The sequence below is a fragment of the Gymnoscopelus braueri genome, assembly GCF_963280865.1.
Source record: "Gymnoscopelus braueri genome assembly, chromosome: 21".
Lineage (NCBI taxonomy): Eukaryota > Metazoa > Chordata > Actinopteri > Myctophiformes > Myctophidae > Gymnoscopelus > Gymnoscopelus braueri.
Window position 1 is genome coordinate 27,511,129 of NC_137623.1, and position 17,200 is coordinate 27,528,328.

The following is a 17,200-nucleotide window of genomic DNA, read 5'->3' on the forward strand; positions in this document are numbered from 1 at the left end:
GTCCACAAGTTACTCCCATCACAGACCGGCTGTACATTATGAGGCGTGGTGGGCGTGTCCTTTTCCGCCGGTGGTTCCCAAACAATATGGGTCGGTCGCGACCCATTTTTCGGTCATGCAGGCGTAAATATCCCCTTTTTAAAATGTAGGGGAAAAAATAAATTTCAAAAGATTTTATAAAGTTAAAAATAAAAGTTTTTTCCTGGACAAGAAAATCTTAAAAATTTTCAAAAGACAAAAAATAGAAAAAGTGCTCCTCGGAGCACAGGTCTCCGCCAGGTCAGGTAGGTTATTGTGGCCTCCTGGTGGCGCCATAATAGGCTAATGTGAAAAGGGTGCCATTTCTTACACGGCAATCGGACACTGCATTCATGATTTGAGGCATTTCGTTCCAAAAATGTGTTTTGCTAAATTAGAGCTGCTGGTGGCGCTATAACAAGCCAATGTTAAAAGGGTGGCATTTGTTCCTCAACATAGTGTGAATCAGCGTGCAAAGTTTCACCACAATCGGACGCTGCGTTCATGATTTCAGGCATTTTGTTCAAAACAAGCCTCTACTGCAAACTTTAGATGTGAATCTTAGCCAATCAGGATGGAATATGAAAAGTCAAACAGATCCGTCTTGATCACATGACTATAGAGATCATGTGTACCGATTTGCGTGGAATTTGGATAAAATGGGAAGGAGTAATATAAAAACAATTGTTTTACATAAGTCGGTGCAGTTATAGGTAATAGCACGAATCGGCCTGTTATAGCGCCACCATGAGGCTGATTTGAAAATGTTCATAATTTGAGGCATCTTGTTCAACACGGAGCACTCCTGCAAACCTTGGAAGCCATTTTTCAACAACGATATATTTTAACAATGGTTCCAACATGGTTTGTATGACACTGTACTATCCTCCAATAGAAAGGCTTGTATAATAGTATCCTCCAATAGAAAGTAAAGACACTGTATAATAGTATCCTCCAATACAGGGGAGAACACTGTGATATCTATAACTATCATATATGCCTATAGAGTTCTGTAGATATCATAGTGTTCTATTGTAATATAGATATCATATCTATTCTTGTAATATAGAATATCTATTATTGTAATATAGATATCATAGTGTTCTCTCTATCAGTTCTTATATTGTGTTCTCTCCCTCTCATATTCTCTCTTTGTTCTTATATATTGTGTTCTCTCTATATCATATGTATCTCTATATCATATTGTTCTTATATATTCTTATATATTGTGTTCTCTCTCTCCATCATATAGTTCTATTCTTGTAATATAGAATATCTATTATTGTAATATAGACATCAGTGTTCTCTCTATCAGTTCTTATATTGTGTTCTCTCTCTCTCTCATATCTCTTTGTTCTTGCCGTATATATTGTTCTCTCTCTCTCATATTGTGGTCTCTATATCATATGTATCTATATCATATTCTTATATATTGTGTTCTCTCTCATATTGTTCTCATCTCTCTCTATATATATCTAGCCCCTCCCCTATCTAACTCCACCCCTTCCTCTATCTAACTCCGCCTCTTCCTCTATCTAGCCCCTCCCCTTCCTCCCTCCCTCTCTCAATCTTTCTGTAATATTTCAGCTGCCCACCCCGCTCACACATGGATGAGATGATCTTCGGTACCCGACACTGGGACTGCGCAACTTAGTTCAACTAGTCCTAGCCATGGCTAGTCCTTGTGACCCTGACTTAGTCCGCTAGGCCATTAGTACCGGCTGAATCTCACTGCTTTCTGTGTCATTGCATGGAATGGGTGTATACTTCATTTTAGTTTTTTTTGCATAAGTTCCTAAGTTGTTTGGAGATGCATCAGTCAGCCCAGACAAATACAGATGGAAGAAAAGGTAAGCTTTTAAATATGTCTTTCGTGTGGAAACCTCATGCCCAAAAATGACACATTGACAGAGCTGGGATTTGAACTGATGCGACCTTTTGCTTACCAGGCAGTCACTTTACCCATTGAGCTAAGGCCATGGCTTCCCTCTTTACCAACACAATGGCTCTCAGGGGCTCTCAGGGGCCCTGATAAGAAATATTTATATTTAAAAGTATTCAACATTTTTAGATAAAAAAATATTTGTCAGCGGCGAGAATCAAACCTGTAACCTACTAGTTCCGAGGCAGGCTCTTGCCTTAAGATTAAGGCCAAATGGATAATGACAGAAAATGTATTGTAGTGTGTTGTTTCTCAAAGAGGAATGAAGACCTGTACTCAGTAAGGCTGTTGACTCAGTGTGTTGAAACACTGCCTATATATCCAGAGATCGTGGGTTCAAACCTCACTCACTCTTTACCCTGAACCTTTCCTTTACAGAAGAGGTTCAGGGTAAGGAGTGAGTGAGGTTTGAACTCACACCCAGAAACCCTTAAAAGCAACACAGAAAGCAGTGAATTTCAGCCGGTACTGATGGCCTACTGGACTAAATTCAAGCCACAAGGACTGGCATTGCCTGGCATTGCCAGGACTAGTCGAACCAAGTCGCGCCAGTGTCGGGTACCGAAGATCATTTCATCCATGCGTGGGCGTGGGGGATTAGTGGTTTCCAGACAATAAAGCGGAGGGGTTATAGAAAAAATACAAGTACACTACATAGAAATCTATACAGACACTAACAATACAATAGACAGAAACACACCATGGTGTCTATTATAGTGTTAATGCGCTAATCTAGCTCCACCCCTTTCTCTCTAACTCCGCCCCTTCCACTCTCTGGATCCACCCCTTTCCGCGCTCTACCTCCGCCCCTCTAGCTCCTCCCCTCCTGTAATATTTTAGCTACCCGTTTATATTTTTTCTATAACCCCTCCGCTTTATTGTCTGGAAACCACGGGGGAATAAGCCCACCGCGCCCACCCCGCTCACGCATGGGTGAGACGATTTTCGGTACCCGACACTGGGATTTCTGACCGGGAGTCCTTACCTTGGCTAGTCCTTGTGCCCCCCTGACTTAGTCCACTAGTACCGGCTGAATCCCACTGCTTTCTGTGTTGCTTTTAAGGGTTCGTGGGTGTGTGAGTTCAAACCTCACTCACTCCTTACCCTGAACCTTTCCTTGTAAAGGAAAGGTTCAGGGTAAAGAGTGAGCGGCAGGGTTTGAACCCACGGCCCTTGGATTATGAAGACAGTGTCTTACACACTGAGCTGTAGACTGCCTGTTTGTAACGTGGTCTCCATTCCTCTTTGAGGAACAACACACAACAATACAAAAAAAAAAAAAAGATCTTAACAGCATATTATTTTGTCTATGGTTTGTTGTGCTGCTGCTTGTCTGCTGCTTGTCTAGATGTTTGAATGTTTATGAACCACAATGGAAACAAGGCTTTTCTGTCATTATCCGTTTGGCCTTCAGATTATTGCAAGGCACAAGTACTAAGAGCATGCCTGAGAACCAGAAGGTTATAGGTTTGATTCCTATCCCTGACATTGTGTGAAAGTATCGACAAATTTGGAATAAATATAAATCTTTCTCATGGGGGGCCCTTACACTGCCAAATACATGTCAATTTAGGGGAGGCCTTGACAACAAAATGTTTTGATTCACTGAAGTCATAGAGACAGCTGAATGGATAGAGTGGCTGCACAGTGAGCCGAAGGTTATAGGTTCCAGACCCGCTCTCTGCAGTATGTCAACATGTCCCTGAGCAACATAATAATAACTGCTCCTCGAAGGGCAGGTATCAGCTGGGTAAAACTGCCTGCATGGAAAATATTGTACTTTTACTCCACTACAATCATCTGAGAAACTTAGTTACTTTGTAGATTTCGATTATTATATATAAAAAAAAAACATGAACCACTTTAGACATATATACTTTGGCTATTTGAAAATAGACGATCTACAAACTCACAACACGTCACTTGTGAGCTTGTAGATCTGCTATTTTCAAAGGATTTTATACATATGGGGTGCGTTCGGAAATATAGCACTGAGCGCACTGGCGAATACAAACTAATAGGCGCCTGCGCTCCTGGTGTGCATTCCCAAACACACCCATGATAACTTGTGAAATGGGACATTGTGCATAATGAATACTTGTACTTAAGTATATTTTGATGCTAATACTTTGGTACTTTTACTCAAGTACATTTTTAATACTGGTACTTTTTACTTGATGTATTTCTACATGATCACATGATCAAAACATGAATCAACCTCTTATAGTGGCAGCATATGGCTGATTGGAAAAATATCAGGTGGCATGTTTTCATCAAGCAAGTAGAAGTGTGTGTTCAAACTTTCACAGCAGTCAAACGCAGCTTGCATGGTTTGAAACATTTAGTCGAAAAGGGGCACATGACTTAAACATTTGCGTGACGTTTGGAAAAAATGTGTGAAAGTATTCTAAAAACAATTGTTTTTTCCAAAATGGAAGGTTTGGGAACACCCTGTTTTTTCCCCAACAAACCCTTCCCTTTTCCTGATGATAAGTTGTTAGGAGTCCATCATTTCAGTCAATGTTCATTAAGAAATGAGGTAGTGGCTATAACACTTTTATATTCACACCACACGGAATCACAGCCAAAAAATTGGGTTTCAACTTATTCTGTATTGCTGAAGTCAAGATTACTTCATGAAGGCAAAAAAACAACAAAAACAACAACTACATTGTCCATTATCATTCCACTATCACCACCTTGTCCACATTTGTGTCGTCGTCTTGCGGAGTAGACCTGTGTGTACATCCATTATTCCCTGTGCCACTGCCTCCATTTCTACAGAGAGAGATGAATTTGTTTACACTTTTTCCACAGTGGAGAATAGCACATGCACAATATTTTAACACAATTTAAAAGCAAAAAAAAACTATTTGTTTACATACGCCCTTTTTATAGAGAAACCGATACATTGCCGTAAATAAGGTTGGTTTTGCCTATTTTCACACAGAACTAAACAAAGCCAGAATAATACCACCCCCGTGTGGCCATTTACATACTGTAGCATGCCGGCATTCCAGAGTCAGGGGTGTCCAGTGTTACGCTATGCTGTTTAAGATGACAGTATGTTGTCGGTAGATTTACAGCTAGGGCCTATGCATTTATTTCACCAGAAAAAATGATGGACTGATGACACAGACTGCGTTCTTTCCTTCACAGGGCGACATAATATAAAGACTGTTTTCCAAATAAGAAGAGCATGCTCAAGTGAATAAGTGATATAACCCATCCAGTTGTCAAATTCTAAAGGCTTCGAGTTGTTTTCTTTTTGTGTGCCTGTCTATCTTCTTTAAAGACTGCAGGTCAGGTTGGGTTGTGAAAATAGATGCAATTAAGTGTGTTGGATGGTTGCGGTTGAAATTCTTAAAAAATGCGGGTGGGTGCAGGTAAAAAAAAAAGAAGAAAAAAAGACTGACCCGTGAATCACTAGTGAGTGTGAGAGAGAGAGAGAGGGATAACATGTTGATGCTTAACATTACAATGCCGGATTTGTGTGAGCAATGTGTTTGTGTGATCAGAAATACATTGGAGGGGCACTCGGTGGTGCAGTGGTAAAGTAGCTGCCACCCCATATTTGTCACTACACGTTACAGTACTCCTACGGGCTGGGGCGAGAAATTGAAGAGAAGCATGGAGCAGTTGGAGGCAGAAAAGTGCACAGGATCTTAACATCAAACCCGACTCTGTGACTGCCTCTGCTGCCAGCTTAACAGCAACAACAACAGGATTAGCTCACTTGGGTTCAGCTTACATAACAACATAGACAAATGCCTAATTTAGGCCTCTGCAAGAAAAAAGTGTGATGTGACGTGTCGTCTACACTTTTCAAAGTTGAAAATCTGCTCTGTTTGATGAGGGACACGTCGCACAACACCTTTTTCGCTAAAGCGTAAATTAGCTTTCAGTTTCTAACGATAATACGGCCGTCCTGGACAGAGAAAACCTCGGGGGAATGCAACCATCTCAAGTGAAGGTGCAATGGGAAGGGATCGCTTTGTTCTTTGTCAAAATGATTAGGCAGCATTGTCGAGCTTTGAATGGAAACCAAGGAGATGGACGTAAAAAAATAAGAAAAAATAACAATTACACAAGCTTTTCTTAAACACAGGAGATGTGAAAATGGAAAGGAACGATTATAACGAGGCTGTTGTCTTGCAGTTCTGCATGAGAGTTATTGTGATGATAATTTAGCATTGCATTGTTTTAGCCAAACACGCACTACTCAATTCTACAGGAATTATGCAGCACATGTTACATTAGTGGGAACATGGCTTGAGCCAGACAAACCCACCATGTTTATAAGAACTAGCACAGTGGTTCTCAGGAAGTGAGGATATTGCAAGTGAGCTCCAAAATAATTGGCAAAACACTAACATAATATTGATAATTTAAAATAATTTAGGTAAAAGAAAAAAAAATTAAAACCTTGAAAATTTTGTTTCAAAATAGCCGATCTACTAGCGTACAGGCAAATATATACGTTTTTCCCTGTACATTAATATATACAGGGGTCTATGTACTGTTTAAGTAGTTAAAAAACAAAAGGTTAAAAAAAGGAATTCCAAAGAAAACTCTTAATAGTATATCAAATGTCTGCACCCTGCCCTGCTAGAGGCTTAGCTCAAGGGCTGCCAAGTTTTCAATTAATCGAATATATCACTTATTTTCTTTTTATATATCAATTAATTTGATTAATTAATATAATGGATTTTTTATAATTGACTAAATCGAGCAGTATGATTAACCACTTAAGCCCTATTTTATACTTCATTGTACAAGTGTCGCACGAAAATAGCAAAAAAAATGCTGATCTACAAGCTCACAACGTGTTGCATTGTGAGCTTGTGGATCAGCTATTTACTAAATTTTTAACATTTCAAAGTCAATTATCTTTCATTAAAAATTGATTATTGAGTAGTTTTTTTTTTTTAAATAATCAATGAAATGGATAGTCGGATAAGCTGTTGCCGCCCTACTTAGCTCAGTGCTATCTGTAGGGCTTTGGCTGGTGCTGGGAGGTGTGTATGTTGGCATAGATGGGACAGTTCCTCAGCTGCTTCTTGGGTCTGGTTCCCATCCTGTACCCAGGTACGTTCTCATAGTTGTTAGGCTGTGCACATGTTGTATAGATTAGATGTTAGAAGGGTTAGCATAAGGCATGGTATTAGTCAGGTAAATCATGACAAATGACTTACAGTGCATTACAAATGCAAATGCATTACATCTTTGCTGTCGGGTAGAAAACTTGTATGGCAGGTTGGTTCCTTGCATGGTTTCCTCCGCCATCGGAGGTGTGAATGTGTGTGTGAATGGGTGAACGTGAAGTACATTGTAAAGCGCTTTGCAGGGACAGGAAGACTAGAAAGGTGCTATATAAATGCAGTCCATTTACCATCTTCATATTTCATAATAATATAAATTCATGCCCCACTTCGTCGTACAAGATTGTCACGCAAAAGAGCGAAAATAACAGATCTACAAGCTCACAATTATTAACAAAGCTTGTGACTAAATGATAACTTCATTGGATCCATTGAAACACATTGGTTCTTTTTAGTTAAGGAACCTTAACGGTTTAGGACATACAAGGTTTCCACCCGACAGTGACAACATGCACTATGGATGATATCGTGGCAGTCCATAAATTAAGATATTAATATCAAAGTATATTGCCAATTGTTAAATGTTCATATCAATTGCATGTAAACAGATCATGTGGAATAGACAGACTACTACATTGGTTCTCAAACTTTTTCGTGCCAAGGACAACCAAATTGATATGTATTTGGCTGCGGAGCCCCATCTGAAAATGTTTTGTGCCAGGGACCCCCAGGAAAGAAGATTTATGTTAAAAAAAATCTTCAAAATGATTCAACCTTTTCCAAACATTTTCAATATTTAAATCAGCGCGGCACAAAGTGACGCGCTGTGAGCTTGTATATCTGCTATTTTTTAATAGCCAACGTATAAATGGATAAAGTGCTTAAAATGGTTGTGATGCTACTACATCAACTACTTTTGCTGGGGACCCCCTGGAACCCCCCCCAAGGACCACTGGTTGAGAACCACTGTACTAGATGGAACACAGTAACATTTACCTGTCTCTGAGATGGATGTAGTTTCACTTTGTACTCTTCTCTCCTGTTCCTCTTCCTGAAACACACACACACACACACACACACAGGATGGTGTGACATATAAAAGCACCTACAGGCGTGTGTGCGTGCGTGCGTGTGTACATGGATTACACTATACTCGAGGGCCAAATGTCCTTACAAATTAAAAATGTTGTTTAAAAAAATATACAGTACAGTACAGTAAGATTTGCACATATGAAATACATACGTATTCATGATTCTTCCAAAAATAGCAGATCTACAAGCTCGAGCTTGTATATCTGCTATTTTTGAATAGCCAAAGTATAAAATAATGGTTAAAGCGGTTAAAATCTAAAACGACAGATGCTTTCCCGGTCTTAAACTAGGCCTCTGTCTCTCCAACTTATCCTTTTTATTTTTATAAGGCCAACTATTCTGTCATACAGCTGGAGGGTATGTGTATATGTGGTCTTGCATAGAATTGTCAAGTTTTGTTTGTTTGATCTCAGAAACTATTTCTGCCAGGCACGGTCACTGAAATCTGCAGGCAGCTCTGAACAGTTTTAGAGAATAGATGTGCAGGGAGATGAGAGGTAGGCAACCTCCCCCCAAAATAAAATAAAAAATAACTATCTAAACACAATAAAAAATAACAGTATCTAGCACTGGCAGGTTTGGACGGTGGGTGAGTGCAGCACTGGCGGTCTGTACCAATGAAAAGTTCAAAGCCATCAATGGGCAATTTATAAAGAGCAAACATGAGGAAGAAAGGAGACAAAGGTACTGTATAATAGGTGTGTTTTTAAGGACATTTAAAAAAAAAATCTGTCTCCGTTTTTCATGATTGAAAATCAAGGGGCACTTTAGAAAGAGGAAAGATGGTAGAAAGATGGAAAAAGGTACAGAGGTGGCCTTGGGGAAAATAACAAATGTACAGGGTTACAAGAGCTCCTCCTATGCAACAATCCCTCTCAGCTCCCCTACCATATCATCACACTGAAGATGTATGGTGTTTTTTGTGTACAGTAGTTAAACCAGTCTTGACAAATTTGACCACAAACACACTGAAATAACAAACACTGGAGAAAGGAGAAAGCACACATTGACCACTTATAGCGACTAGCTAGCATTATATTATTATAATAGCATTATAAGTATGTTTATAATGCATTATATGAAATGCATAGGAAGTGTTACCTTTGTGAAAAGGTTTGCTTATCTGGAAAATACATTGCAATGATTTAAACCCAAAAATCTACTAACGGCGGCTTATACCACTGTGTATTAGACAAATTACTTCAAACATGACATAGGAGCTCATTACAAGTATCTATAGTAGTGCAGCCACACCACAGGGAGATGATATAATGAAGTAAAGATGATTTCCAGGGAAGGCGCTTTACTGCTTTTGAATGACAGCAGTCACACTTTTAGGTGAAAACACTAATAAGCTACACGTCACTGAAGTCAGCAAGATCTATCTTATAAAAAACATAACAGGGATGTATAGGGATGTATTTCGTACAGTGACAATAAACATCTTCTCTTATCTAGCTGTGGTATAATTCTGCACACACATGGACACTGCATTTTCCTACATCCGTGGATCTCAAACTTTTTAATTTCAAGGACCCTAACCTCTTAACTCTGAGGGTGCGCCCACATGCTGTGTTTTTAAAAGGGGGAGAGTGGTAAGTCCTTTGTAGTTTATTTGCTTTTATCGAGATGAAAGCATGGCATAGGAGGAGAGCTTTGTAACCCTCTTTTGAAAATTGCTTTAAAAATAAAGTGTTTTATTTCAAAAGCCATCAGGACAACCAGAGACAGACAGATGCTTTAAAGACATTTCCATAACAAACACACACCTGTATAGTTGTGTCTCCTTTCTTCCTAACATTTCCTCTTCTTTCTAAACTGCCCCCCGGTGGCTTTGAACTTTTCATTGGTACAAAGACTACAGACAGTGCACTCGCTCACCCACCGTCCACACGTGTGACCTGCCTGCCATCGGTGCCTCCCTTGTAGATCTGCCGTTTTGAAAATAACACCACCCCCTGGAACTCCTGCCTCCTGACAAGAGATTCGCCGAGCCCCAAGGCAAGACTCATTTATGTCTGCCCTGAAAAGGCATTTGTTCACCAAGGCCTTTGACTGCTACTGTTTTGTTTTCTTTGTTGTTGTTGTTTTTTTAATTGTAAAACGTCCTTGGGTTTCTTGAAAGATGCTATATAAATTGAAGTTATTGCAAATAATTACATGTACAAGGCAAGCAACGTGTTGTGAGCCTGTAGGTCTGCTATTTTCAGCATATATTCAAGCATTAGAACGTTGCAGACAAAAGTCACAGCAGTCTGACTTACCCCCTAACACAGTGGTTTTCAACCTTATTCATATCAAGGGCCATCATTTATTCTGCATTTGAGCCATGGACCACCATTTGATGAGATTTTGCCTCTCAGACCCAAAACTATGAATATTTTGTTATCGTTGGATACGATTTTGTTCACAATTCCATGCTGTATTGATGTTGGTACCACAGAGGAGAGATAACAGGCAAACGTTGATCAAAATATGAATTCTTGAATTATACAATGCAGATGTTTAACAATAATTGTACTCTTTCTTTTTACACTCCCAAGAGTTAAAGGGTCCATTTGGTTACCAACTCTCCATCATTTTGCTGGGGACCACCTGGAACCCCCTCAAGGACCACACTGGTGGTCCCCGGACCACTGGTTGAGAACCACTGGCCTAACGCATTACTGGGGTGCCTGGTGGTGTAGCCGGTTACTGCATTGACCATGTGGGTTGCGAGGACTTGAGTTTTGAATCCGGCACCTGTCATGTCTCTTCCCATCTCTCTGCCACGCTCCTGACTCACTACTGTCCTGTCTAATAAAAAAATGCTCAAAAGCCCTAAAAAAAGAAACAGGGTTTTGGACAGCTACTGTAACTACTAGGATTCACTTGGATTTCTCTCCCACAGGTAAGTAGGACTGGTAAATATAAAGAGAGATGCGGGTTTGGCAAGAATAGGCATTTTCTGAACAGTATAGCAGGTATAGAAGGTTCAGCGTAGGGGTATACATGAGGTACGGGTGGGTGTTACAGGCTTTCAAAACTTTTCTTCTGCAGAACTTCACTAATTCTGTATGCTCAAAACTTGTGTTTATGTTGAAATAAATAATAACTTAAAGTAGTAGTTCACCCAAAAAAAATCTTATTTTCTATCAATTACACAGCCCATGAAGCATTGAATTCAGTTTTTATCGCATTCCTAAGCCAATAATTTGATAACCGGCGGTCTCTCCAGTAGGAGACGCAAAGAGTCTCCTACTGGAGAGACCATTTTTTGGCTGAACTACTCCCATAAGTAAAGTTGAATAAAAATGTAAGACAATATGATGACTTTTAAGGCCAAATGTTTGTGAAATTGAATGTAAGACATGTTAAGAAACTTTAAGGACCCACGGACATCCTGATCTAAGGTTTGAAACACAGAGAGTCCTGGAACTACACTGGCAACTCTGTCATTACATTTACAACTGTTTGTGTATACAGTTGTAACACTGCAGGGCTGAATGAAAATCTCCAGGTCATTCTTTTCATCCTTGCGTTGCACACTTCCAGCACATGATGGCACACACAAGTGGCCAGGTCTGTGATTCACAGTTCAGTTGTGTTGAGTTTAGGGCTGTAATGATTTTATGGTACGATAATTGTATAAAATCATTAATCATCAAGAATCGCCACACATTCTTGTAGCTCTCGATGCAGGGTCCTGAAGAAGGCAGCACTGTGGTCTCAAATGTAGGTCCGTTTTTATTGTTCTATAGTCCTTAATAAAGTTGTGCATCGATAGCTACGAGAGTGTGCGGTGACTCTTAGGATTTTAGTGTCTTTACCGTTGGCCGCCATGTTCTATTCGGTTTTGAAGGGTGTTCTCTGGCTTGATAAGGACTGATGTGTGTTGCTTCTTGTAAACTCTGAGTGGTAATTATTAAGTAGTATAAGCCAATATTGTAAATTACTGTAAATGGAACCTGACAACCTGTCACAACTCAACTAATAGATGGTACAGTCCGGGTATATCATTTAGTTGCAACCTTAGTTGAGTTGTCTGAAGTGGTGTGAGGATGCGCGGTGTGATCGTACCTGAGCCTCATCGCCAGCATGACGAAGACAGAGAGCAGAAGCACCCCAGCTACACCGATCCCAGTGTAAATGTACATCATGTATGCTGACAGGCTGAAATCACCTGGAGGCGAACACAAAGAGAGAACAATGTAAATGTACATCATGTATGCTGACAGGCTGAAATCACCTGGAGGCGAACACATAGAGAACAGCATCAAGTCAGTCAGTGGTGGTCTCTATTCAAAGTAAAAATAAATCACAGTGGGTTGATATTTCTACAGTGGTTGTAGTGCTTCACATCATCATCACTCACTGGAGCGACAAAGATATGCCAATGAATGCAGATTTGAACCAAACAGGGTCTAACAACATTGTCCCTCCCATGTGGATCTGGAACTTCATGTTTTCAGTCTGTGAAGTGAAGTCAGTCATCTATGACGTACAGTATGCTTCTTGAGGACACACACTACATAGTGACTGCACCTGTTTCATGTAACCCTATGTTTATTTGCATCTGTGATGTTGTAATGCATTTCAAATGTTTGTTATTGTTTTTCATTATATGTACCGGTATTGTGTTTTATATGCTGTGATCAGGGCATCCTGATCCCCCTGAATAAAGAAAGGAAAAGAAAGAAAGAAAGAAAGAAAGAAAGAAAGTATGATGTACAGTATGGCTCCATATTTGGGCAAGGTTTCAGCCATACTTGACTGCCATCGACTGCTACTGACTTCCATTGTCACATTTAAGTTAAATATTACAAAGGATATAAAACATAATGTGAATAAAAAGCTAAAGTCAAGTTACTTCATTGGCCCACTGGGAGCATGCACAAGATATATGGCGCTGATCGGTCCAGCGGTTTGTTTGTAAGATTAAGGAAGCCGAACATACCTGTGCAAAAGATGTAACAAGCTTGCGATGACCTCAGAACAGACAAACAGACAGAACCATATTGCCTTTTACAGAGCCATGTTGCAGAAATGAGTCATGACTCAGATCCCTGATACAGTAGAACATCTGATCAGTATTCACGTGTGCAGTATGTTCACAGAAACTAGATTCACACAACCACAAGCCCCCCTAGAGTCACCCACATGCTAACAGGAAGTCATGAATGCTACGTGTGGTCTCACCAGGTGACACACTCTCAACCTCCACTAACAGCACAATGGTGCTTAGGCTCTCCTATTGTGCCGTGACGTAGGCACTTAGAAGTCTAAGGCGGTTTTCTCGCCACCGTGCACATTGTTCTTAGTTTGGTGGTGAATACGAGAGAAGGCTCTGGATCTGTATTTATTTTTGTCTGAACAGATAATTATCCACACTCTGCTGCGCTTCAGTCCTATGACATTATCAAAGCCAAGAGGACTAGGTTATAGGGCTAGGTATTGGCAGGTAACCCACAATATAATACATTATCCCCATACAGGAGTCATGATGCTATACGTATTCCCATACAGGAGTCATGATGCGATACGTATCCCCATACAGGAGTCATGATGCTATACGTATTCCCATACAGAAGTCATGATGCTATACGTATTCCCATACAGAAGTCATGATGCTATACGTATTCCCATACAGAAGTCATGATGCTATACGTATTCCCATACAGGAGTCATGATGCGATACATATCCCTATACAATACTTTTGTCGACATGACACACATGACCAAATTGCCACAAGATAAGACAAATAAATCTTCCAAATATGGGCTTTGAGAGTGACTAGCGTGCGTGCGTGCGTGCGTGAGACATCATACCTGGGTTAGGTACAGTGAGGAGTACGGTGGTGGTCTGCGACCCGGCGTCCGTGATGAAGTGACATCGGTAGAAGCCTCCATCCTCCTCCACCACTTCTGTGAGCTGGAGGCTGATGTCCAGCGTGTCCGTGCAGTTCACCCTGCCCCTCTGGGTGTAGTCCTCACCCACCAGGCCCCCGTCCACCACCCGGCACAACCCTAAGATGCCAACCTGGCTGCTATCACCTCCTTCTCCTTCTCCTCCTCCCCAGGGCCGGCCGAGATCTAGCTTCTCCATGGTGACCTGGTAGACGGTCCCGTTGTGCTCGTGGGTACAGCTGATGGTCAGGTTGTCGCTCCGCTCTGCCACCAGCTCCGTGTCGGCCTCGATCTCCTCCGGCGCCGGTGTTTCTATGATGTCATCCACTGTATCTGTACCCGGGTAAGGAGAAAGAAGGAGAGGTAAAAAAAAAAAAAAGCTGCGACCTCATGAAAAGGTTTTTGAGACAAACCCAAGATGACATTCAAAATGTAAAAGTTTTGAGTTTGAATTCAGAGTTGGATCAATGATCTAGAACAGTGGTTCTCAAAGTGGGGCCTGAGGGGGACCCTCGGGGGTCCTTGGGTGGATTTCAGGGGTCCCCAGCTAAATGACCGATAGTTAAGAAGGAAATGGACCTTACCGGTCTATAAAAGTGCTGACCTGCTCGAGGTGCCTACAATGACATAAAAAAACTACGTGAAGCAGCATTCTGCTTCTACGGATCGACAGCGTGGAATTAACTCCCATTACACCTAAGACAGGCAGCCTCTGTGGATAGCTTTAAAGCACAGCTCAAGACCTACTTCTTCACTCTTGCTTTTTTAAATCTGTGTTGTTATCCATGTCCTCACTGTATTGCCTGATTCACTGCCTTTTGCTATTTTAATGTTTTATGCTTTTGCTTTTCTTTTTTGCTTTATTGTTAAATTAGTTGTAATTGTAATTGTATTCTTGCTCTGTAAAGCACTTTGAGCTGCATTTCATGTCATGAAAGGTGCTATACAAATAAAGTTTATTATTATTATTATTATAACTTTGAGAGTGCACCAAACGGTCCCATAAGAGTCCGTTTGGTTCCATTTACACACTCTCAGAGTTATAGGGGTCCATGGCCTAATACATACATTATTGAGGGGCGGCCATAGCTGAGTGGTTAGTGAGCCCGCCTAGGGAACCAGCTGGCCCTGGTTGCCCCAGGTTCGATTCCAGGCTATCCCAGCATATGTGCCGATGATATGAAATTTGTCCCTGAGCAAGACTCTTAACCCCAATTGCTCACAGGTTCTCATTGGAAACAAGACCGCAAGGACTTTCATGAACGACCTGTTAAAAGGAATTATCCTTATACCAAACTGGGGGTCCTTGAAATCAAAAGGTCTGAGAACCACTGGTCTAGGAGAGAGCTACTATAGCTCTAAGATAAAACGGATCAAAAACCATGACGTGCCATAATACCTCCATTTAACAAATGAGCGGCAGCATGCTTAGTACCTAGATCCTCCACATGTATGTCCCTGGTCCAGGAGCCCTGTGGGAAGGTCTGGATGGAACAGTGGTACAACCCCGTGTCCTGGTGTGTGATGTTCTTCATGGTGATGCTAGCGTCCATGGGCGTGGTCCTGAGGAACTCGATCCTCTCGCGGTACAGATGGGAGAAGGCCACGCCGTACTCCGGGTGGAACACCGCTATCGGAGCCTTCTCCGGGTGCTTGGTCCAGGACACCATGCTGAGGTTACCGTCCCAGGGGCACCGACACTCCAGAACCATCCCTTCCACCAGAGTCACAGTGATGGCTTCATCTTTCTGCTGGCTAGCAACTAGAAAGATACACAGTATATTCACCCATTCATTCAACATGCCACGTGTGGATGATGGATGTTTAATCATGTCCACATTAATCTAGAAAGAACCGGCAAATACAAAATGTGTGGTGGGGCGCCCGAAACAACAAATACCATTGTCTGAACGGTCTAAAATCCAGAGGGCTATTTTCATTGTTTTTTCATATCTGATCCGATTAGCAGTCATGTCTCAGTACTGAGACATGATAGAAATGTTTATCTTAAGTAGCGTAAAAAAGACAATTAACTTTTTATAAGTCTGTTTGACATTTTTATCTTTAGTAGAGTCAAAACAAAAGGGCATTAACTTTTTCCAAGTCTGTTTGAAGATTATCACAGCCTTTCACTACTTTGAGACCATCCCCTGTGCAATGTTAATTAAGTGTATTTTAGCAAGTGCATGTCAACAAAGTTGACAATAGCCCTTGATTAAGCAATGGCATTTCTGAGCATTTTATCTGAGCTGAATGACAACTGATTTCAAGTCCAGGATTGCCCTTGGGAATCACAATAACAAGCTTGCCTGCTGCCTTCCCATCCAAACACTGAGTGATGAAGTAAAAAAAATGGATAAAGGCACATTCTCTATATTGCAAACTACTGCCTCATGAATAAATTCAATATGGAGACATCTCAAGCTGTCAACAGTGAATGACATTTTCAACTCACTCAGTCCATGTAAAATCCTGGAAACAAACAAACCCCTATCTGTTGTTTTCACTCAGCGGTAGGAACTTTTGACACAAGATTAATTAATTGACTTTTTTTTATGCCAGGATAAGTGTAAAAACACAATTCAATAATGATCAATCCCGTTACCTTTCAGAAAGGAGAGAACGATGAGGAGTACCATGAAGTACCAGTGGTTCTTTTGTACAGCTTCCATGTTTGCCCCACTGAAGGCAGAATGAAAGCTGCATTGATGTGATGAGTGGAGAGGCACCCAGGCTGCACTTCCTGCTAGTGCTCAGGCTACAGAGAATCAGTTGAGCTACTGGGGGGGTGGGGTGGGTGCGGGGGGGGGGACACTTCATGCTAACTCACTGTTAGCTCATTCCACAACAGAGGGGCACTTTATCACTGGGGCTGGTAATGGGTGGCAAGCTTATGGCATAGTGCTGTATGATGGGTTGTAGATTGGAAGTTCTTACGAGGGTCCCAAATCGCACGTACTGTACAAAACGTTTCAAAAAAAGTGTCGAGACAATTCGACGCGTTTTAAAAGGTTTTCACGGTTGAAAGATCAAAATCATCAATCATCAGTTTAAAGATCTTTTTCTTTTTTTTCTCTCCACGCAGTTGTGTTGGAAGGGTTTTCCAAGTGTTTGGGAGAAGCGGGAGGCATGCGAGTGCCAGGGAATGTTTGTGTGAAGG

General features: G+C 41.2%; 1 protein-coding gene across 4 annotated transcripts; it reads right to left on the reverse strand.

Moving 5' to 3' along the window:
• Positions 1 to 4,565: 4,565 nt before the first annotated feature.
• cd226 (CD226 molecule) lies at positions 4,566 to 16,727 on the reverse strand. Of its 4 annotated transcripts, XM_080417835.1 has the most exons (7): positions 16,646 to 16,715; positions 15,440 to 15,802; positions 13,963 to 14,373; positions 12,214 to 12,316; positions 8,059 to 8,113; positions 6,937 to 7,070; positions 4,566 to 4,738 (listed from the first exon to the last, which is right to left on the reverse strand). In XM_080417835.1, the coding sequence occupies exons 1-6, from the start codon at positions 16,710 to 16,712 to the stop codon at positions 6,948 to 6,950; spliced, it is 1,122 nt and encodes a 373-aa protein (XP_080273961.1). In that variant the 5' UTR covers positions 16,713 to 16,715; the 3' UTR covers positions 4,566 to 4,738; positions 6,937 to 6,947. The 4 variants fall into 4 exon arrangements, with proteins under 4 accessions (XP_080273961.1, XP_080273964.1, XP_080273962.1 ...); XM_080417838.1 differs by having other exon boundaries at positions 4,566 to 7,070; positions 16,646 to 16,727; XM_080417836.1 differs by having other exon boundaries at positions 4,566 to 7,070; positions 15,476 to 15,802.
• Between the last annotated feature and the right edge of the window lie 473 nt (positions 16,728 to 17,200).